This window comes from Acanthochromis polyacanthus, chromosome 13 (assembly GCF_021347895.1).
Source record: "Acanthochromis polyacanthus isolate Apoly-LR-REF ecotype Palm Island chromosome 13, KAUST_Apoly_ChrSc, whole genome shotgun sequence".
Lineage (NCBI taxonomy): Eukaryota > Metazoa > Chordata > Actinopteri > Pomacentridae > Acanthochromis > Acanthochromis polyacanthus.
The window spans coordinates 40,492,786-40,517,392 of NC_067125.1; the positions used below are offsets into that span (position 1 = coordinate 40,492,786).

A 24,607-nucleotide genomic window follows, 5' to 3' on the forward strand; every position below is an offset into this window, starting at 1 on the left:
TAAACAGACTGTACTTCCTTCCTTACTTGTGCCATGTGTTTTTTTTGTGTGGTTTAGTGTCTGTGTGGTGATTATTTACGGCTGTGTGTTTGCTGTGGACTGCAGGGCAAATTGCACCTTGGGGATAGAAAAGATTGCCTTATCTCACCTCTTGTGATGAGCATCTGTAGGCACAGAAAGCGTTGAAGTAACTTTACAATATTGTGATGAATGTGAAAAATGTCTTGTACTGCTCCACACTTTCTGGCGTTTTTTATTTTTTTGGGGGGGCTAGAGGATGACAAGTTTTGTCATCTTTCAGTTGAGTAAGAAGTCACGCTTGTGTGTGTGTGTGTGTGTGTGTGTGTGTGTGTGTGTGTGTGTGTGTGTGTGTGTGTGTGTGTGGTTGTGCACAACAGTCAGCAACACAGACTGCAGAGTTGAGGAGAGAAAAACAGTGATGCAAAGAATCACAATGAGTGGCGTCTCTTGTCTGCAGCCGTGCTGCACATTATCAGATGTAATTATCGGCTGAAATTCCATTATCAGAACAGTAACGGTAATTTAATTTTCTTGCATATTGGGCAGTAATGTATCGGCCACAGATTTATCATACGTCTCTAATTAAAAGTACATATCCTGTAGCTGTAACTGTCTGAATCCACAAAATGTCCCATTTATTTTTCCGTCAGATGTACACACTGAACGCACAATAAACATGAGGTGTCTTGCTGCGTATAATTTACATCTCAAAGTAATCAGTTTCTCCTGTGTAACTGAAAGGAATGTAAAGAATAACAGTTCTTATGAGCACAGGGATCTTCCTGGATCTTATGTTACTTGTTATTGTGATATCATTGTCACTAATAACTAATAATTATACTCTCCAAGCTTATTGCTGAGATCTCTGGAAGTGCTTAACTGAAGGTGAACTGTGAAACTGTGACCTGTATCTTGTCCAATTAGACTTTACTCCAGCAACATGCTGTGTTTTCAGATCTCAGCAATTACTTGGAGTGCAATGCTCTTAGAAATTATGACCAAAACTACAAAAAGTAATTAACTGACATTTTTCTTTAATGTGGGAGATCTACGTATGAGCTTTGCTTGAATTCCCTTTTGATTTAAAGAACAAGCATCTCTAATCCTGTGGTCTTTCTAATACATGGAACAGGCAGACGTTCAGATAAGCATTTAAAGACTGAGTAGAAATAGACAAGACAGAGAATAGTATATTTATACAAGAAGCATTTGAGTGCATTATTCATTTTGTATTTGGCTTTGCTGATTTTACAGTCTCCATGGAGATGGTTGTTAGTATGTAAAGCATGTGGCCCCTCCCACTCGGCCAGACACAACCTTTGGAAACAGCAGCTCAGGCTGACGTATGTTCACGTGGGCATATGATTTTCTGTGCACATACATTTAAGAATGTACTTGTGTTTTGTTTCTGAAACTCCAATACAACACGTGTGCACATGTAAGGCATATATGCATTTATGGTAGTGTAGAATAACCGTGCTTACTAAAATACAAAATCAAATCAATTAGCAGTTCTTGTTAACCGACTCTTATGAAGGGATGGCTGTGTCTTGAACTCAGACCTGGTGATTGTAGACTGCATATGTGCATATATGTTTGCATGCATGTTTATAGATATTTCTGAAGAACAGACATTCAGAGGCAGTACATTTGTCTCCCTCTTGGATGTGTGTGTTGGGAAATACTGTGTGCGTGTGTGTAGATGTAGACTGTATGTATTATGCAGACCTCGGAGAGCCTTGTGCTATAAATAAAACAGGGCTGCAGTGTGCTCACTGGCGGAATAATCTATCTGACACTACGGAGAGAGAGAGAGAGAGAGATGAAGGGAAAGGAAGAGACTGAGTGAAGAGCATAGAGAGAGAGAGAGCCAGATGGGAATTAAAGACAGGTGAAGATGGAGGGAGAAGAAAAATAGAAACTAAAGAAAAGGAAGAAATAGGGACAAGGACTGAGGGGGAGAGAGAGGAATCAAGAAGAGTGGCTCGTCCACACGGCCTCAAGCAGAGGTAGTTAGCACCATGACACAACCAAGAGTCATGTTCAAAAGGGCAGTGATGTCCTTCCTCAACATCTCCTTGGGTAATCTGCCACCCATGTTTGTTTCTGTCCCTCTCTTCTGCAAGGAATCAGCTGCAGTTTGTTTTGTTTATACTCCTCACACCTGCGTTAAGGACATTTAGCAGATCCTGCACACGTTTGTCATCGTGTATAAGTGCTCGTGAGCAAAATGTCAAGACACCAGTGAAACAGAGTGCCACTGACGTTTTGCAGATACTGTTGACTGTAATGCTGCGGTTGTTCATGAATCTGTGCGCCTTGCTGGTGTTCATCCTAAATTAAAAAATCAACTTTGGACATACATTTCTGTATCTGACTGATTGGTGTGCACAATTAGTCTTATGCCTGCTCAAATATTTAACATTCAAAGACACAATATGTGAATATGATCATAGATGTTGAAGGTATTTGGGTGTTTATTGTTTGAGAACCTTTGGATGGACTGTGTGAGTCAAACCAGTGACATTATAATGGTGACTGTCTAATTAATAACCAGGGCACCAGTTTCTAAACATTTGACAGGCTTTTTCCATACAGCTCAGCATGAATTATATCTTCATTATACCGTTAGACCTTTCCTAGTCAAATTCAAAGTGTCAACTAAATCACAGTAATCTACTCTCTTGCATTGTGTACGTGTGTATATTTATTTATTTGTGTATATTCAAGCATTTAGTTGAATTCTTTGCTTGTGAATTCAACCAAATGTACAGCTGTTGCCTCAGTATGACTATGAGATGTTTATAGAGAGTTAGAATGGAGCAGGATAGTGGAAAATGCGTTTATATTGAAAACATCAACATCTTTTTCAGTCAGTCCTCAATTACTTGACTCAATCTTTGCATTGATATTCATGTAGAGACAAATCATAGAAGGGACAGTGATTAGATTAGTAAAAATACAGTAACTTATGTCTGTGGTAATTATGCTGTGTAGAGAAAAGCAATGATGAAGTGGAAATGACACAATTTTGAACACAAACCACCCCACTGACAGTAACTGAATCTGTGTCTAATGTCTAATAATAATCATTCTTCACTATCTTGAAGTGGGTACTTTATTGTTAGAAACATAATGTTATTTTAAAAAATGGACATTGAATTGACATACTTTCCTCTCATTTGATTGTTCTTCCTGCCAGGTGATGGAGTTAAAGGGTCAGATGATCCATGTGCCCGAATCCTGCTCCCTGATGTTTCTGGGTTCTCCACGTGTTGATAAACTGGAGGAGCTGATGGGCAGGGGTCTCCATCTGTCAGATATCCCCATCCATGACGCCACGCGGGACGTTATCCTGGTGGGGGAGCAAGCCAAGGCCCAGGATGGCCTGAAGAAAAGAATGGACAAACTCAAGGTACAAGGGTTGCCCATGGATTTTTGATCTATTCATATGCATTTCAAAACGCAGCCAATTCCATTTATTACACAAGTTTGTCATTGTGAAAACATAACCTCATCAGAGCCAATCAGGTTATTCGTTACAGTGTGGCTTTTATTGCAAGATAATTATGTGAACATTTCATTTGATGCAACTGTTTGACCAGCATGGATGCATTTACAGTGCTGAGACTCAGTCTGCCTGCTCAGGGCCAGTGGTGCTCAGGCTGCTTTGTCAAACACATCGTCAGAAAATCAATTCTGCATCAAAACTTGGAGTCTTCAAAAAGGTTTCAAGAGAGAGTCTTCAAGCAGTCTTCAGAGTCTAATGCGAATAATGTTTATTCAGTATAGAGGCTGTAAGAACAAACATGAGCAAAAACTTGAGATTTTAACTGACGACACAAAACGTTCTTTTATACCTTCTATTAAACACTCCTCTTTCATTCTGGAAGGCCGCAAACCATCGTCTTAAGACCCAATCAGAATGTATATGATGTGATCTTATCAAAACTTAGACCACTTCCTGTTTTTTTTTAAATTTCTGCTAGGTTGGCATTATTTCTGCTTAGCTATGCATGACCTGGGATTCAACTCACGAGTGTAGATGTACAGAGGACATGCACTTCCTGTCTTATGCCTTATATGGGCTCCATAGGTTTCCGTTGGTTGGCCGCTTTCCACAGGATTATTTAGTGTACTCATAACTTCAGTTGACACGTTAGGTCTTCCAATCTTATCATTGTTAGCTCTTACATTTGATTCATACATCCTATTCATCTAGTTTTATCATTTGTTCATTCTTAAAATGCCACAACAACAGTAAACTGGTCACATAGTGCAAGCACTATTTTACAATCAGGCACTAGCTTGTGTCATGGCACAGGTCATACTGGTGAAGTGATTAATTGTTGGCTCTGGAGGGTTTTATTACCGCTAAACCCCACCAGCTACTAACAGAAACAACAGACACAGAATGCATTTAGGTGTCGGCAACAAGAAGTGGACGAGGTTGTAGCTCTCGACAGTCGTTCCACTGCTGCCCCCGTGGTGCATACATGTGCCACAAGGCCAGCAGCCCTTTCTTGTGATGGTAATCGGACACTGAAAGATGAGGCATATCCCTTATTGTCCATTACAGTCTCAACAAAATGAGTTAAGCTACCTGCAGCCTGCCACTCCTCTCTCATCCTCCTCTTCTCTCTGTCTGGAGCTGTCCACTGACTGGTTCCTGTTAGGGCAGACAAGGGATGTAACAAAACCAGAGATTTGTAGTTGCTACCAATGACACTGAAATTTCATGATTCTCAAAGCCAAATTTGATGGCAGAAAAACATTAAACAAATAACAATTTAAAATATTCTCCTGTTAAAAAAACCTCTTGTACACAGAGTGCTAACACACTCAGGCTTGCTATATGTTTACAGACTGGATGGTAAAGGCAGCAGTCTAAGAGCAGCACATAGATAAATGTTGTAAGCTACTGCCAGCTAATGCTAGCCTTTGAGAATGCTGTGTCTGTAGCATTGCTACTGCAGATGTCGCAACATCTGTAACATTTAAAGTGCTGAACATGTCGATGAAGTTGTAAATATATAGTTAACAACTTTAAAATGTTCACCTTAAATTTTTTATACAGATCAGAATGCCTGTCTTTGAGGGGCTCAGATAAGTTTGCTGTGTTTCCTTTCATTCACAGTGCTTTTTGACACAGTTTGCATTCAGCCTTTGGTCGTCTGTAACTTCTCGATCAACTCAAAGGCAAAATATAGACATTCATTACTTGATAGGAGTTGGAATTCCAGCATCAGCTTGATACCAAAGTGTTGATTTTGTGACATCTCTAAGTGCCTTCCTGAATATTGGCCTCCAATCAGAATGACATTTGGCAGCCTGTGACTATGACAGTTGAATATTTACTATGTTTAGTAGATCTTTGTTGTAGTTTTCCGGAACACGTGAGACAGCTCACTAAAGTAAACTTACTAAATCCATGATATTTACGAGTTAAATGTTAAGTGTGTAAATCCACACTGGCTGGAAGAATGTGGCTCCTAGGACTTGCTCTTATAATTTGCTTTTAAAGTACCCTTGAGCAAGTCACTAAGTCTTGACCCAATCCTATGAATCTGCTCATTGCATCGCTCTCTCTCACTGCAATTACCCCCCCAGGCCACGGTTATAAATAGCTATATCTTCGTCAACTTGCCTACTTAAACAGTGGCATAGCACTGCATCAGACAGACTTGGCATTAAGAAGCGTACCCACGGACACAAACGAGCATATACAGATACACACAATCAAAACTACATCACACACAAATGCATTTGCCTATACCAGCAGTTTTAGTTTGGTGCAGTACTCCCACATTTCAGCATCGCTGTCATCAGTGCCTTCATCAAGCCAAAGCAGAGAACAAACCCTCTTAATCTGCCTCTCTCCTCTTCCAGGCCACATTAGAGCGGACTCATCAGGCACTGGAGGAGGAAAAGAGGAGAACGGTGGATCTCCTTTATTCCATATTTCCGGGGGATGTGGCTCAGAAACTGTGGCAGGGTCAGCCAGTGCCAGCTCGCAAATTTGATGATGTCACCATGCTGTTCTCGGACATCGTGGGTTTTACCGCCGTGTGCGCCCAGTGCACACCCATGCAGGTCATCTCCATGCTGAATGAACTCTACACTCGCTTCGATTACCAGTGTGGCATTTTGGATGTTTATAAGGTCAGTAGACAAAAAGATGTGCACCGTCTTCATGTGATGTAGTAACACCTGTTGAGCTATTGGAGCAAGGCTTTCAAAACTGTAAAGAAAACAACAGGGAAATGTCACATAGGGAGAGAGAGGCTTTACTGGCTGATGTGTAGTCCTCTGTAGAATGAGGTCATCATAGTTGTTTTAGTTTTCGACAGTTTCCCAGAAAGTTAGTCCTCATTTCTTGGAGTCTTTTAAGTGTTACCAGCTAAACCTTTCCAGGGTGTGTCACTGTCAGTGTGTGCTGAATATACTTGTGTGTGTGTGTGTGTGTGTGTGTGTGTGTGTGTGTGTGTGTGTGTGTGTGTGTGTGTGTGTGTGTGTGTGTGTGTGTGTGTGTGTGTGTGTGTGTGTGTGTGTGTGTGTGTGTGTGTGTGTGTGTGTGTGTGTGTATTCATGTATATCTGTGTGTGTGTGCTGTGTGCAGTCATGTGTGGGTGCACTTGTGTTGTGGAAAAAGTAGCTGATTAATGGCCAGTCTGTGAGGGCTTAACAACGATGTGTCAATATTGCCCATCTGACAGTGTGGCTTTGGGCCTAGTTACAGTCATCACTGTAGTCTGCTGTCTTTCCCTCTTTTCTTCCATCCTCTCCGTTACCCGATTAGTTTCTTTCTGTTCTTTTTTACTCTTGCCACCTTTGCTTCCTTCCATCATCATCTTTCCTCAGTTAGTGTGACAATCACATAGAATTACCACTTTTCTATGAAAATGTGCTGTTCCTTTTATTTCAGTTCTCAGAAATGTCACATGTTGGATATACAGCGAAATGGAAGCAGCTATACAGAGAAAGGTAGAAAGACTGGCTGTGAGAAAGAGGGTTTATGTGCAAAGCAGTAGAAGTTTGTGTGTCAGAGAGATGGCAGGAACAGGAGGACATGGTGAGGAGATTGAATCACCCATATGTCGCCATTGTCATGGTTACTGTTGAAATGATTTAGCCGGTGGCAGGCCTTAATGAGAGCAGTTTGTCTCCTAGTTTTCTTTTTCTGTTTCTTCTCTTGTGCTATCCTTTTTTCAGGACTGTGTCATCTGTTATGACACATATCTCACTCCTTTATCTGGAGATATGCCAACACATCCATGAAAGTGGCTCTTCTTGTTTGCTTTATTCACATGTGAGCATTTCACATGTGCTAATTCTTCAAGGAAAGAGATGTGCTACTGCTGCAAAGTCTGCCGTAAACGAGCCATAAACTGGGACTAAAATACTTGACTTTATGGCTCAAATCATACTTCATCTGTGTACACAGCTGCTGCGGCAGTTTTGGAAATAGATCTTTACACCATTTACCCTCAATAGTAACAGACTACTGTTAGTGTTATAGCTAGACCCTCCACAAAAACGTGATTATGCGATCGCATGAATTCCCGCATTAATCACTAAAATGCCACTGATTATGCGGGGGTCAATTATTTCCCAAAAGGCCGCATAATCCCCGCAAAACAGCACATAATTCCCACAAGAATCTCACATTTCCACGAAAAAAAAAGAGAAATATGCGGGTCCCGCTTGATTTCATAATTTCCACATAAAATGAGAAAACTATAACCAAAATAAATGGAGTTGTGAGTTTTTATGTGACGCCCGGCCTGACGTCATCAGTTCATTCACACACACACTAGAAGCACGAGCTGATGCGGAGCGCGGTGCCAGTGTTGCCAACTTAGCGACTTTCTCGCTAAATTTAGCGACTTTCCAAAACGTCCTAGCGACTTTTTTTGTCAAAAGTGACTAGCCACAAATCTCGCCGTTCTGCCATTTTGGAGACTGACAGGAAAACTGGGATCATTCTGCAGTTACTGTTTTCAACAAGCAGCAGGTGCTGCTGTGAGCTTCTCCCCCTCCCAAAGCACAGTAACCCCACAGCAGTCCCAGTGTCTGATTAGAGGACACATCCCTCCACGGCCAGACGGCAGGTGAATCATGCATATTTTGCATATTTCACAACTATTCGCATACTTTGCAACTTTCCGCAATTTCCCCGCATAAAATGGCATAAAAACCCCGCATATTTATTTGCATAATCAAGGATTTTAGCCTGCGTTTTTCTGGAGGGTCTATATAGCCAACTGATAAGTATTGGAGAAGCTTTATTAAAATAAAAACAGAAGTGCAGCCTTTAAAAAAGGCACAGTAATGCATCTTTCAAGCTTTTTTTACATTTTGTCTCGCCAGCTATATTTCCACAAATACATTTGAAAGAAATTAATTCAGAAAATGTGTTTTGGGCACAAATATATTTGGTTAAGTTGATCCAAGCATTTTTGCCGACCAAATGATTAATCTGTAAATTCACTGAAGCAGAACAGTTGTCTGGTGTTTTTGGTACATAAGAGTTTTGTAATGTCATGTTACCAACAGTTTCATTTATCCGTTTCATTGTGGAAATAAATATTTTTGCCTCGTGGCACTCATACATTTCCTTTAAGCTGACTCTAGTAGTGAACAGTAAGGCACACATCTATGTTTCATTTTATTCTTGGTTCCTTTAAAACAAAAAAAAATAGCCAACTTATATTGCCTTTTATAAAATACAGTTAAATGTTTCAGTGACTATTAAAACATGAAAACATGTCAAGAATTAATGAAAATTGTGTTGTTGTTTGTCCTTGGCCTTTGTGACTCCTCAGAATGGGTCAGTCGCAGTGAAAAAATGCCATAAGTGTGATTACTGAGATCTGTAGAAATGCTGAAGATCTCAGTAATCACACTTACGGAAACCAACTCTTATAGTGAAGGATGTGTGCCCAGAGAGAGAAACAAGCAATAGTTCTTCTTATATTTCATGAAGAATGAAGTGTGCTTTTAATTTTCTCCTACTCTGGAGCTACTTAGTTTCACAGATCAGCTTATGCTCACAGCAGCCACACTTAATTTTACAATGATTCATTCATCTCAGTATCCGCTCCTCTTCTTCCATTTCTCACACAGATCGAGACAATAGGTGATGCCTACTGCGTGGCAGGAGGGCTTCATAAGAAGGTCGATAGTCATGCAAAACCAATCGCACACATGGCTCTGAAGATGATGGAACTTTCCGAGGAAGTACTGACACCTGATGGGAAACCTATCAAGGTGAGTTTTCATTCATTAGATAAAGTTGTTGGATGATCATTGAGAGAAACTAGAAGATCCAGATGATTTCCCAGCTTTTGTTTAATGAGTATGTGGCTTCATGACTTCCTAAAAGTGTTCAGGGATCTGTATCTTTGTTTACTTTGTGTGTTTGCATTTTGTCTTCTGTACCTACAACCTTATCTCTGAGTACCTCTTTACATTTATCTTGTCTGTGCACTGCCATTCATCTCTTTTTAGTAGAGAACTCTTTCTGTAACTCCAGCTGAATGCACTTTGTAGTGTTTGTCTTCGACTTCTGTATATTTTGCGTAGTCCACGAATAAGATATTAAAATATGAGAGCAGTTGTGTCAAACTGGTTGTTACCAAACAGACTTAAACTGACCTGAACTTCCCCCAGTGACTTTTTGTCATAAATCATTCCAATTGTGACTGATTACACTGTTGGTTTTAGGGATGCACCGATCCACGTTTTTTCACTTCCGATCTGATCCCGATACCTTAATTTGGACATCTGCTGATACAGATAATATTCCGATACCAGAGCTCTGTTTGCTTTAATATCATTATTAACATTATTATTGATTTTATATGAGTCTGCAATAAACTCCTCTCTACAAGTATGATATCAATTTGTTGATGCTACAAAAACAGGTATAATTAATTTGTGCTGATCAGATGAAGCAGCCCTTCGTATTTTATTTGGAGAGGGGTAGTGTTAGAGAATTTTACCCTTTGTGTGTATTTGTCTTGGATTTCATAAATATTGACAGTCAATTTGAAACTCTGAAGGTACTAGATCTTTTTTTTTTTTTTTTTCTTTTGCATGTGAAGGCACGGCATCTGAAAACTGCCTGGTCACATGACAGCTTCAGTTTGACAGTCTGGCAGATAAGTCGAAATGTACGGACCAGCATGCCGTGTGTTTCTAGCTGCGATCTGATGCGTCTCCCTGGAAAGGGTCGCAGCTGATTTGCATAAAGCAGACTCGACTTCTGCTTTATGCAAGTTCGATGCAGCGTGCAGAGTTCAGGCTTTCAGAAATACTTTTTGCTGGAGTGTTTTCGAAATAAAAGAGAAAGCTGAGTTGTCATGTTGGTCCGACACATCTGCCAGACTTTCAAGCTGAAAGCACTGTTATGTGACAGTGTCGTGTAGTTTCAGATGTGGTGCGGTAAATGTGGGAAAAATGCATCTAATGGATACACACTTTCAGAGTTGCATATTTGTTTTTAGGGTGGGATTTTTCCTGTTTTTCTGACTTCCCTCTGACCTTCTACTTACCTCAAGTTGCCTTTTGGGACATACATGCATACATCCGTACATATTCCCACACAGCAGACATGCGATGAAAAGTTGGTTAGCTACAGTGCTGCTCAGTGCTCGCCTGCTAGCCTGCTCCAAACCATTTAATGGATTTCCTGAACGGAGGCGTGTCTCATTACTTCACGTCTCATTGAGACATGCCTTCGTTCAGGAAATCCATTCCACAGTTTGCAGTCAGCTAGCAGAGCAGCCAGCAGGGAATCATTTGTGGAGTCATTTCAGCAGACAACATTAAAGCACAGACGTGGATCGTAGGTCGGAAATCTCCACAGGTTGGATAGGAAATTAAAGATTTGTGAATTACGATGGTATCGGAACTCGATATCGATACTGGGTCAGATCGGCCCCATCCCTAGTTGGTGTATCCCTTTTCCAACTTGAAAAACTCTTTTTTTCTTCCTGACTTTGTGTTGTCTCTAATTAGGTGCATATGTGGTGTCGTCAATCAATCAGAGTCGAATCACACATATTCCTTGCACAGCTTGTCTTGTTATCTGTATTTATTAATTAACAGTTCAACAATGACCTGTAAAGGAACTTTACCCTTTAAAAAATTGCAAAATTATGTAATTTGCCTTGGCTACTAACTGTAGAAATGGAAATAATCACTGGACCACTGTACAATGGTCCTTGAACTACTCATCTCTGACAAGCTATTCTGTCAGGTAAATTAACTGAATCTAAGCTCCAAATCCTGGTATTTTATAAAAATCTGTTTATTCTACGTGTCTTGCTCAAAAATTGGCTGAAAATAAATAATTTGCCAATTGTATTCTGTAATAAATCTACAAATTCTGCTCTCCTCTGCATAATGAAGCCATCAGTTGTGACAAATAGTCAAATGACAAAAATTCAAATTTTTTTTTGGCTGGTTGTGTTTGCACAGATCAGATAGAAGACAAGCATGGTATGTGATTAAAATATAAATAGTCCAACATCTATAGTATGTAGAGCCACCATTTTCACAGTATTAAAAACACCTGGCGGCATTTTGAAAAAAATGTTGTGCATGGTGATTCCAGGTTTCGTAAATTTTTGTCAAATAAGTATAAAAAATATTAAACTTTTGTTTTGGCATTAGAACTTTGTGATAAAGACACTTTGGAGTATCATCTACTTCTAAACATGGATGTGGTGTGCTAATAGTGGTGCAGAGATGCATGAGGGGCACCATCCTGACAAATCCCACCCATCCTTTTTACAGTACTGTCTGCGGACAAAAGAGCAGCCGCAGCGACCATCTGCTTTCAATGCGCTGCAGGACGGAGCGCTTCAGGCGATCCTTCATCCCTTCAGCCATCAGAATACATAACTCCTCATAGCTCCTCCAATTTCAACTCGGTTGCCCTTTTTGTGTTTTATGTTTTTACATATGACGACGTTTGTATGTGTTTTGTATGAGCTGCCGGATACAACAATTTCCCTATGGGGATAAATAAATATCTGTCTGTCTGTCTGTCTGTCTGTCTGTCTGTCTGTCTGTCTGTCTGTCTGTCTGTCTGTCTGTCTGTCTGTCTGTCTGTCTGTCTGTCTGTCTGTCTGTCTGTCTGTCTGTCTGTCTGTCTGTCTGTCTGTCTGTCTGTCTGTCTGTCTGTCTGTCTGTCTGTCTGTCTGTCTGTCTGTCTGTCTGTCTGTCTGTCTGTCTGTCTGTCTGTCTGTCTGTCTGTCTGTCTGTCTGTCTGTCTGTCTGTCTGTCTGTCTGTCTGTCTGTCTGTCTGTCTGTCTGTCTGTCTGTCTGTCTGTCTGTGTCATGTCCGTGCCATGAACTAAAAGACTGCTTGAGTATATATGGCCTTTGTTGTGTGATACAGTGCCAGTGTTCATTTCCCCTGAAGCTTCATTAGCCTAATAGTAACTTTTATTTTGTTTTGTTTTTTTAAATAAAATCTTAGCTACTTCTACTGGTCCCGCCACTAAAAACCTTAAGAAATGTTGTAGTTTTTGGCACCTCCTTCTGAGCTGCCACTTCACTACGGCAATGTGTTCTTAAGAAGTCCAGTGTCTTGTAGCTTTTCCATAAACAACCTTGTGCTTGACCTTCATGACGCACATGCATATTTTTTGAACATTTTATGCAATTCTGTTGGAGAATAGGACCAAAACGAAACAGAAAACTGAAGCGATGAATGCATTTTTAAAAATGTTAGTGACATCTACTATGCATTGCTAAAGGATTTATTTGGATAAAAGACTTTATTTAGAGGTCAGCGAATTAGCCAGTAGCTTTGGACTATATTCTCTAAATATTTATATTTGATAAAACAAATTTTCATCATCCAGTTAATGTTTTAGTTGTTATTTTTTGTTTTTGCTGTCGTTTCACAAATGCGCACATTATTTTCTGAAATTAAGTCAAACTTCTCCGCTCAAATGCCCGAAGAACAGCATGATGGGTATTTATTTATTTGTGATGTGCATTTCAGTGAAGATCTAACAACAAAACACACATTGTGACACCTAATTGCACGTATTAAAAATGAAGAAAACCTTATAATAAATGAATAATTTTGTTTTTAATTCAAAAAGATACACTTCCGGTAGTTTTAGGAGAATAGAGAGTGGTAAGAGTCAGAGAAGCTGCGTAACACAGAATAACTTTTCTAGTCTTTAGTGCTATTGGATCAGTGAATATATTGGTAGAAGGATGCTGAGTTTCCCACTGCCAGGCAGGAGGCCTAGAGGAAGACCAAAGAGGAGGTTTATGGATGTGGTTAAAGAGGACATGAAGGTAGTTGGTGTGAGAGAAGAGGATGCAGCAGACAGGGTTAGATGGAGGCAATTGATTGGCTGTGGCGACCCCTGAAGGGAAAAGCCGAAAGAAAAAGAAGAAGAGTGCTATTGGACCAGTAGAGTGTGTCTTTATGAAACGAGGCAAGAGACATTGTGCATCTTAATATGTCTGTGTTTGTGTTACACTTTTCTCCACCAGCCAGCTGCATGAACTGACAGTGGGACCGCTCACAGCGTGCTTTGTGTGTCGTGTACCTGTGCGTCCATTGTTGCTTCCTGAAAACAGTAGGACATGATTATATGCACCATGTGGATGTATGTGTGCAACATTTGGTTTGATTTATGCACCATGATGTGTCAGAGTGTGGTGTGTATGTGGTTGTTGTTTCTAGATTAGCTCAGCTTTGTTCTACTTTCTCCTCATCTCTTGTGTTCATATTTCTCTTTTGTGTTGCATCAGGATATTTTTAACCAGTGGTTAATTTTTGCACCTTGGCAGTAGGACATTTAAAATACTGTAGTTATATTTGTAGAGGAAACGCATGTGTCCCACATATCAGCTGCAGTTAAACAAACAATCTGTGACAATAAATAAAGGCACAACTGTCTGCTTTTCATCACAGTCGCAGCAGGTGGTGTCATAAGTGTTGACCCACCTTTAGAGGGTTGTCAGGTACGACTAACATTAAAAACATGTCAACTGTGAAACTGCATTTAACAGTATTTTATGTATCTTTGACATAACTGTATTTTTTTATAGGTCAGTTGAACGGTGATTGAGTATAATAAGTAGGAAGAGAAGGAAAGAGGCACAGCGGAGGGAGTTTAATTTAAAGCTCTTGTGTTAATTCAGTAGAATAAAAAAGGAACACAGGATATAATTTATTTATGTCTATCGTTTGTCCAGTCTCAGTGAAGGTGACCCAACACTCTCAGTAGCTTTGTAGGCTGAAGTGCTTAGTTGCAGTATTAAAAGATGTCTGTCAAAATCGCTGTCTACAGTATGTTTGCTGCAGGTCATTGGTGGAACAGAGCCCATTAATGTGGTACAACAATGCAGAATGACATTTAGAACAATGTCGCCGTCTTTCATTTTCACCTGGAAAACTTAGATTACATGAAAAGCTTTTGCTATGAAAAAATACACAGTATTACACAGTATCTGCTGGTTTAGGTAATAAATGAACCTTTTAAAAAAATAATGAAGCTCTACATTTTTACAAAGTAAAGTGGGTTACGTCATTTAGAAAGCACAGCGACACTGACTGACACATTGCTGGTTTTGGTCTTGATATTTGTCAGAGAGAAAGAATGATAAAGAACATTGCCTGGTTAAACCTGCTTTGATGTTTGAGAGAACATTGCAGAATGATTTTCTGTGCTCCAGTTTTAGTCTTTTGAAGAAATATACGTGGTACAGATCAGAATAAAACCTGTATGTGTGAGAGAAGCTAAGACGAAGAGCTGCTGAACAACAGAAAGGACACTGTTCCGTGTATGCTGTGCTCCTCACATTGTCCATTCGTCTCAAAATAGAAAGGCCTTGCCAAGCATTTTTGGCCTGCTCTCTTGCTCTTCCACTTTCTCTCTCTGTTTTCCTCTTCCCCTCTTTATCTTTCTCTCCTCCCTCACTCTCTCCTCCACAGCCTCTCTTTAACTCACTCCTTCAATTTTCCTCATTTCTTCCTTCTCCCAATTTTGATCTTTGTTTTGCTTCTCTATATTTTGCACCCTTTGATTTGCTCTCCTCCTTCTTATTTCTCTTCATGTCGGTGTAACAGAGAGCTACAGAGATATTCAACACTTCAGCGTGATAAATGCTGTTCAGTGAGTGCACTCAGCTCCAGCCAGTGTTGCACTGTTATGCAAACTAGCATGAGAGCTGTGAGAGAGAACTGAGAAAAAATGTTTAGCGAGCGAGAAATGGAGAGGGTGATCCAGCAACACAGAGGAAATATATAGAGGAGTCAGATGTCAAGAGAGAAACACATATAGAAACCAAACATTGTAAGTTCTTTTCATCTGTATTGCTGCTGCAACTTCAGGCCCGTGGCGTGATCTTTGTGTATGTGTGTGCTTGTGTGTGTGTGTGTGTGTGTGTGTGTGGGTGTGTGAGTAGGTGAGCAGGTGTGAGGGATGTAGTGCTTGTAGTGCCCAAACTTCAATGGTGTTCTGACCAAAAACACTGCAGAAACTGTGGTGTCTGCTATACATGCGCGCTTTTACACTCTTCGCATGCAGGCTTGTGTCGACGTCAGGTTGTTGTTGTGCTTATGTGAGCTCAAGTCCACCAGACACACATTACATTCATAATCTGTGCAGCAATTCATTCAGAAGTGGCTGCTGTTGTTGACAGCTTGTATGACAGCACTTTCATGCCTGCAGTCCACATACCCTATGCATACCATTCTGTGTACATGCTGATGTGAAGGGATTATGGAAGTGGTTATGGGACAACAGCAGATCAGTCAATACATAAAGTACCGTACCACCATATACTACACTGTACAGGTATAGCATTACATATAAAATGATTGTATTATTTTGTACATATGTGTCAAGAATGTGGCTTTTACTCTTCATAAACACCAAGACAGTGATGTTGCAGCTAATAATTACTTTATTCTTTATATAGAAGAACTCTACAGAACCACAACTAATTCTTTTTATTATATATAGATCTTTCAGTTCTCTAAAATGTGCCCATTCTCCTTTGTCAGAGCTCATCTTTAAAATGCTGATCTTTGTCTGACCAAAAGTCAAAGCCCAGAGATATTAGATTGAAAATTATATTAAAGAGAGAATTTTGACAAATCCTTATGTTTCAGTTTTGGAAACTAGCATACGTTTGGAATTTGTCCTCAAAACATATCGTTACTAATCAATTAAGTGATCATTTCAGTTCTAAAAAACACAACTACGGTAATCTGGAGCACCTTTGACTGAATGTGCGTTGCGGTTTGCTTACAACAGTTAAAAGTGAACTGTACTCTTATTTTATTAGGTACCACTAGCTTAAAGTGATGCAGTGCAGTACAGCAGACCTGCCATCATTACGGTAATAATCAGTTTCTGCTGTAACTGTTAGAAAAGTATTGATTCAATGCTGGGATCCTTTTTGAGGTTGTTTTTCATGGTGCTATGGAACTGTACTTTGTTATACTGAGAGGTATTTCTAATGTTATATCCAGGTGTATCAACAACATAACCTTTATTTGTTATTAATTTTGTACTGGGCTGTTGTAGCTTGATGTACCTCGTAAACTGTTCACTGAGTGCATGAGAAACCGCATTCACTCAATAATAACTCTGTCGTCTCAGTGTTTCAGTTTCCATATCTTTCCGTCAGCTTGGCCAGAGGCTGGAATGTGATTGGTTGCCTGAGCTGCTGCGCCATTTGCTCTTTGGCTCGCTGAAGGCCATGTGCTATGGATGCTGACTCACAGCAAAAAAGGAGGGGAAGAGTGCATGAGTGTTACTGTGTCTGTGTTTTGAGACTTAGAAATAAAGCGGAGAGTGGGCGCTGGATGCAGATTTGTTTGTGTGTGTGTCTGTGAGTGGTTGTCTGTTGTAGAGGCAGACAAGTACATGGCCATCTGCAAGCAGTTTAGCTACAGAAATAGGTCACACTCGTGCACCTAGCAGCCCTTTCTCTTTCGCTTTCTGTCTCCCTCTTTTTTTTGCCTCTCCTGCTTGCCTTCTAATTATAGGTTTATTTTGCGCTCTCTTCATTGTCTTTCTGTACGTCTGTGCTCCTTCTATCTCACTACCCCCCTCGCCTGCTGTTGCCATGACTACCTTGCAGTGTGCTGGAATGCACACGGTCGCATTGGTTACCAAGGTGATGAGATGCTCAAGTAGACCATTAGAAATCCACTGACTTTTGTGAGTCTCTGTGTGTGTGTACTGTACAGTATGTGTGATTCCCCCCCCCCCCCCCCCCCCCGCCCCCACCCCCCACCCCCAAGTGATAGAAATCAATAGTTGCCCAAGTGGCTGTGAACTGGAACGGTGGCGAGATGGCTTTCACTCTGCCTCTAGCCATTTATAGATTCAAGCTTTAGCCAGATTATAATATGAACGCCATGTTGCTGACATATATCTGTCACCAAATGAACATCAATTATTAATTTGATTAATTTCCCCCTCACGCTCGTGCTATTTTGAGATTTTCATCACTCCAAAAATCTGCTGCCACAGGATATCAAATTAGATAATAACATCCACTCTAATTTGGAAGTATGATTGCCACAGTACAATTTCCATTAATCGGATCAATGCACACACAGCACTTCTGGCTCACAAACAAGATGGCCTTTGTGCTGCAGGATAGGCAGTGCATGAATTAATCTCATCAGCTCAGTTTAGCAGGGGATTTAATTTATGAACATGCACAGCAGTGCCAGGTATGTTTATTGTATCATTTTGGAGGTCAAGATGGGTTCAATTCAGACATAGATCGGATGAGTTTGTCACAGTGCTTACAAATCTTGGATAAAAAGTTGAGCTTTGCCTAAGAATTGTAATTGTTATCAAGTGAAGTGCTGAATATTTAATTTTTTGTCTCTCAAAATGTCAAGAAATAGTGAAAAAATCTTTTTTATTGTCCTCCAGTTTAACACGGGATACTTAAATTACTTGCTTATGTGCCCCAGATTCCACAACCTGTGTCCTATGTAACAAAGGAAACATAACAGACTCACAATTGAGATGCTGAAATGTGTGATTTTCTTTTTGATTTTTTTTGCTTTCACCATAAAAAGGGATTTAAATAACTGACTTGAGGTTAGACTTTACTGATGACTACATAGCAATTGTGCTGCAAACACAAGAAATTAAGACGAAGAAAGGGGGGAAAAAAGTAGCGTAGACAAAGACTTGAGTGAAGATACAGTAAAAACAGCAGCTTCATTCATTTTCATGTCAAATGCACATATGTTGTCAACATATTCACACTTGAAATACTGTTTAAACTGCACTCTGTCGAATCCTGCTAGATATGCCAGTGCTCTAATATCTCTGTCTCCTTTTTCCTCCCTTTCTCTCTCAGCTAAGGATAGGTATCCACACAGGTTCAGTGCTGGCAGGTGTGGTCGGCGTTAAAATGCCGCGTTATTGCCTGTTTGGGAACAACGTGACACTGGCCAGCAAGTTTGAATCGGGAAGCCATCCGAGGTGTATCAATGTTAGTCCCACAACTTATCAGTAAGTAATCAAAGTATACATTACACACACATGGACACATAGTCACAAACACAGAAAGTGAGTTACCTTGTTTTGAACCATGCGATTTTATATTTTTTCTCCTTAACCAAAGCGGTTCATTTTGCATGTGGATTCAGTCTTTTTGACATATAATTATGTGTACATTTGAAGGCATGAAGAATCTGCCACCTTGTCTGACTTTGCATTTTATTCCCACTGCATGCTTGTATGTCTAATGACTAATAAGGTTTAACGTGATGAATCCAAACAAAGCTGTGTTCTTACATGGATTAAGCAATGTCTGTACGACATTTACATGTTGATACACATTGACACAAAGTTCAGTTTTATTGGCTGTTATTGTATTGATAGTGAATGCTTATACAGACAAATTGTCTTTTTACTCAAGTTTTTACTTTCAAGTTTTTTTTTAAAGATTCAGTAATAATAGTTCTTTTGGTCTGCTCTCTTATCAACAGATTGTTGAAAGACGACCGCTCTTTTTCATTTGTTCCTCGTTCACGGCTGGAGCTCCCAGAAAATTTTCCCAAAGAGATCCCAGGGACGTGCTACTTCCTGGAGGCGGGGACTTCCCACAGCCATGCCTCACTGACCAGCTCCCGCTCTGCTCCTCCAGCCTCTATGAGGAAAGTCTCCTACAGCATTGGGACCATGTTTCTAAGAGAAACAAGTTTGTAGATTTAATACGCAGACTAGCTTACACAGATGTTCATCATGCGAGTGGCTGGATTTGAACCCATGGAACATGCAGGAAACCAATTACACAGATCTCTGGATATGCAAATGCATTATGTAAAAACTTGGACTCAGACCTGTGGGATGACCTGTTTGAATGAAACTCAGAAAACGCTTTCATCATAGGTGAAAAAGAACAACATGCCCTCATCTCCCCTGAGAGAGGAAGATATGGTTCAACAGACTCATGGAACAGCAAGTGCGCTACTCTCACAAGGATCCATCCCCAAGGAAGTGTACTGATGGAATCAATTAGCAGAGAAACCTTAATAGAAAACTTAATGATCGTGCTGAATTCCTCCGCTCCAGACCTGCTATCTTGCTCTCTCCAGTGGTCCTCACTCCCATACGGTACCCAGACCTGGGTCTACACAACAATGCTTGGAGAAAACCTGGAGAGAGGCCATACAAATGACCGGTGTTGAACTCATTAGCAATGGAACTGTGTGAACAGAACAAATCCAGTTTCCATTAACAATGCGGGTGCAGAGGAATGAAGTTGTGTGAATTTGTGGAAGATGGCACCAATGTTTGCTGTGCATCATGGCCTCTTGTACAAGGAAGACCACTAATGAAGAACACAACAGCTCCCCTTCCTCCCCACACAACTGTCCCTGTATCATGTCATAACATCTGCTGCTTGTTACGTTTAAACCATCCACCTAGGACCAGTTGGTTTGGAGTGAGGACAGACAAATCAGAGGCCCAAGCAAGGAGATTTGAATTCTAAAGGGTTCATGAAAGGACAAATGGCAAAAACGCTCATATTAAGCTGATCTTAGGGCTTTGTCTGCTTCTAACCCACAGCAAACTATAACTGACAACAATCCAGTCATTTCATTGCAGGTACTATGTGTAGGACTGAAAATTATTCCCAGCTCAGTGCCTTTTTACTGTTCAAATAAGGACAAATATAGGATGGATTGAATTCAAATATTTGAAAAGACGAAAAAAAAACAATAGGGAGCGATTTATTTATCTAATGTTTCCACTTGTTTTATGACATTTCTGTGCCATTAGTGAAAGAAATGACGCGTGCCAAAGGTTAAAAGCCACATTTGAACCTGTGATGTTGCAAGTCACCTGGACTAGCGACTTGTTGTGTATTTCAATTTGAGACACTCACCAGTGGCTGGTAAGATAAATCAAGCGCTCCTCAAAGAGTTCAAATATTTAAATTTCTATTCACCTGCCTTTTTGTCCAGATCCAATAATACACACAATATAGTGCTAATAATATAGTGCTACTTGTACACATAGTCACAGTATGCACATTTGACACATCTCACATTTACACATGTAATCTTTTTTATTTGCATTGTTTTTTCTATGATACTTATATAAAAGTGCACACTAGCCCCGTCACATTTACCCAACATGATTCAGATTCATCTCTGCTAGTTTGGTTGTAAATTAAGTATGATTTGCTCAGTGGAAATCTCAGGCCTTCCAAAAACTTCAACGTAGCTCAGTCACCCAGACATGGCAAAGTAGATGCCACCACATTTTGTCTTCATAAACTGTAATCATAAAGTGGGACATGAAGGGTTGAAGTCCGATAGTCTGAGTACCTTTCGGTATTAATTCACAATAATTTAAGTTAGATTACATTGCTGCCATTGTTCTTCATCAGTGAAGTACAAATCAAATATCAAGTGCATCAAACTTGGAATAGCTGTATTGTAGGAGGCAGTACTATCCGTGAAATTTTACATTTTCATGTCAGTAGAAATGTTTTTATTATTATAAGAATTACACAGAATTATTACCATCACATGCAAAATTTAGCTCATTATTGATGGCCAAAATGGTTTTAAAATTACATTCGAATGAGTGGTACTACTTGTGTGTGCTTCCCTTCTTGGTGTAAAAAAGTGTTTTCTATCTATGGTACGACAACATCACAATATGGCTTAAGTTACTGACAGAATAACTAACTGAACTCTTAATAACTGACCTTCAGAAGGGCAAAATACATTTTGGGGATGGTTTTAGTTCACATTTATATTACAAAACTCCACCAAGAATGGATGAGGAACTGTGTGTTGTGATTTCACTACATCTTGCCAAATGATTTACTGGTTGCAGGACCCCTAAAAGATCAAATAAAATGTGCCAATTTAGTTCTGAGACAACTCCAGCACTGGCTAATCTGTGTGAGGGTTTGGTTCCTGCTGTGTGTTGTGTACATGCAGTTGTTGAAGTGCAGGATCAGAACATTCTGACAGCCCACCAGCCCTGGCAGGAAGTCTGCAGGAACATGTGCTGGGTTTGCTGTGTGAACACAGATTGTTGGCAAATCATCAGAGTAATAATTTACTTCAGACAAAAAAAATCGAATGCTGATCTTGCCAAACGTTTCACCCACAAATGGGAATACCCTCTAACAGAGACTAACACCAGCGTAACAATGTAATATTCCTTAGTGGAGGACAGGATGGGAGGAAGGAGAAAAGCTAAGTCAAGATTTCCTTTTGACCTCACAGTTTTTGAAGTGGAGATGGGTTGCCAAGAGCTGCCAAACTTTGGTCATAGGTAATTATTGCCATAAATAATTCTGTCATCAGACGGCAGTAGCATTAGAAAGCTTGAAAAGCTTGCACATTTACAGCATGTTCTGTAAAAGTTCTGGTCAATTTTGGCAATGAAAATAGACAATTTTGCTAACAGGAAATGCAAGTATATTTTTGAGAATATTTTTTCCATGCACCCCATAGTCTTATTCACATTTACTGTAAAACGAAAACAACTATAACCTATTTTCAAAATGTGTTTTCTGTTGCTTAAGGTATGCTGTGCAGTATAGAACTAAAAAAGGACTAGACAATGAACACATAGAGGGAAACCCCAATCAGTCAAACACATGGCAGCATAGCTTTTAGCCTAAAAAAATATTAGGAATTGTAACACAAAGAAAATGTGTGTATTAACCTGATATTAGCCATTGTTTAGCGGACCAACCTTGTAATCTTAAGCTTAGGGAGTTTATCTACAGTATAAATTCATTTAAAGACAACTGGCAACTCAATTTTATGAGGGGGCCTGCTACACGTTTTAGAAGACAGTATAATGTTGATCATGTTTTATTGCTTTGTGGCAACAAACCAAAACTGCTCCTGGGACCTGAACGTCTACAGAATCCTTGTTCTTTTTGTGATATTACAGAGAACCAGAATCTGCAGCACCCGCCTGGGACATGAGTAAAAAATACACCCTGCATAATTACACATCAGTTTTACAAAATATTAGCACTTTGGGATTGCTCTTTATATAAATATTGTTAAATTTGTCCAAGAGAAGTCACTACTGGTCCAGTGCTAAAGGTCAGATACACTACAGAGCAGTTCACCAGGTTTTCCAAGAGGCCAACAGAGGCTCTCCATTTCTTTAAGGCCGTATAAAGTACTAGGTAGCTTCCTTCTTTCTGATAATGAAGTATTATGTTACAGAAGACATCGCTTCAAGCTTCTTAAGGTCTGTAGTAGTGAATTTATATGTTTTTACATACAAACTCAGCTGCTCACAATCAATTATTCCACAAACAAAACAAGTAAATTCATATTTGTTTAGTTTTAGCAGACAAAGTAAAATATGTGAAAAACGAACTCAGTTTGACTATAATATTACATAAATAAATGAAAGTTCACAGAGGGGGCAAAAAATCTCCATATCGCTGAACCGTATCCACCAGTAAAAAAAAGGACTAAATTTACTGACTGACTTTGCAAGACAGGAGAAGCACTCGTGTGTGTATTTGGGTTTTGCAGAGCCTCCTTTCAAAAACAGCTGCTCTGTCATCTTTGCGATACCGCATACATGCATTAATGTGTGCTCGATCAGTCTATTGTAGCATAAATCTAGTGCAGGCTCTCATCTAAACTCCACTTCAGCCGTGCCTAAATTCTGCTTCCAGGCTAAATAAAGGACATTACACCAGCATTACTCCCACACAACTTGTGTCCACGGCTCATGTCTCCAAGTCTGTAAATTCTTGGCATAATATTACGTGTTTGTCCAGATCTTACAAGTCTTGCTGTTGTGAGATGCAGAGGTGTTGCAGGTACTGGTTCTCTACAGTGCAGTTGTCAGTCATGGATTATTAGACTGCAGAGCAGACTGTAGGTGACTTACTCACACACAGAAATACGTCACAGTTACAGTGGCAGTACGGCTGAACTATACTGTATAAGTTGTGTTAAATAATGAACAAACGTTCTCATGAGCCAAATACATCCATGACTCCACCAGCTGTTGTCTGTGTGTGTCAGACAATATGAGACTATACTGGGTTTGGCAACGTGCAGACATAATTTATTAATAAAGGTCAACTGTACCTGTAATAAATCTGTACAATTTAGATCTCTTTCATATATTCCAACTGACAAATAGAAATTGTAATAAAATTATATATCAGATTTTTTCACTGTAATTCCCAAAATGATTTGACATTTTCTCTGCTCTGTTGTCCTTTTTCTATTTCAGGCAGATACTTTGTCAGTCTGTGTGCCGTCTAAAGGCCTGCCAATGTCCCACAGAACCTTCACACCCTCAAGTAATATGTTTTTGTTCAAGAGTTACAAAAAATGTAGGCACTTTTGTAATTTTTTCAATTCACGTCTTATTTTGAAGGATTTTCTTTGATTATGACACGTTTTCTTCAACTGATTTAGCATGACACTGTCATTTTCTTTAATTGAAAAAATAAAGTTGCTTACCATGTCTTTTGCAGAGCATTGTTATAAACTGTCTTGTTGCCAAGATCAACTTCATCCCCGCTGACTTACAGTATGGGCTGATGGGAATCTGCTCCGTTTGTTCAACTTTAGCCTGGTTTTAACAGCAGAAATAAACATGGTTGATGCTCGTCATGCATGTCCAGGGCCCACGAAAAACATTCAGCTCCCCTAAAAGATGCTCATTACTCCACTCAGAACAGTAGCCTCCATAGCGTTTGTTCACCAGCTTATTTTAAAACTTCTGAAATATTTGTGACATTTTAAAATCCTCCAATCTGTTGGGATCTCTCTCAGGCCTCACTCTGGGAACCAGTGACTGATCATCTCGTTCATGTGTCAAACAAAAATCCGGTCAGTGTTTGGTACTTTGGTGTCACGTTGTAAACATACCTGGACATGAACCCTGTTTGAGCCTGCTGTTGGAATCAGGTGTGTACTGTTTATGGAAGGGGCTTGATGACAGCTGTTGGTTTCTGACTGACATTAAGGGCACATCTTCTGTCTTATATGATGTAAATAAAAACACCAAGTATCTTTAATAAGGAAGAAAGCGTGTGGATG

General features: G+C 39.9%; 1 protein-coding gene across 1 annotated transcript in view; it reads left to right on the top strand.

Moving 5' to 3' along the window:
* Positions 1–24,038, top strand: part of gucy1a2 (guanylate cyclase 1, soluble, alpha 2) — a 57,951-nt gene extending 33,913 nt beyond the window's left edge. The window contains exons 5-9 of the mRNA XM_022195913.2: positions 3,224–3,436; positions 5,911–6,183; positions 9,148–9,291; positions 18,400–18,554; positions 19,034–24,038. Of these exons, the coding sequence (XP_022051605.1) occupies positions 3,224–3,436; positions 5,911–6,183; positions 9,148–9,291; positions 18,400–18,554; positions 19,034–19,253 (1,005 nt within the window). The 3' untranslated portion in view covers positions 19,254–24,038. The remainder of the gene's footprint in view (positions 1–3,223; positions 3,437–5,910; positions 6,184–9,147; positions 9,292–18,399; positions 18,555–19,033) is intronic.
* The last annotated feature ends 569 nt before the right edge of the window (positions 24,039–24,607 follow it).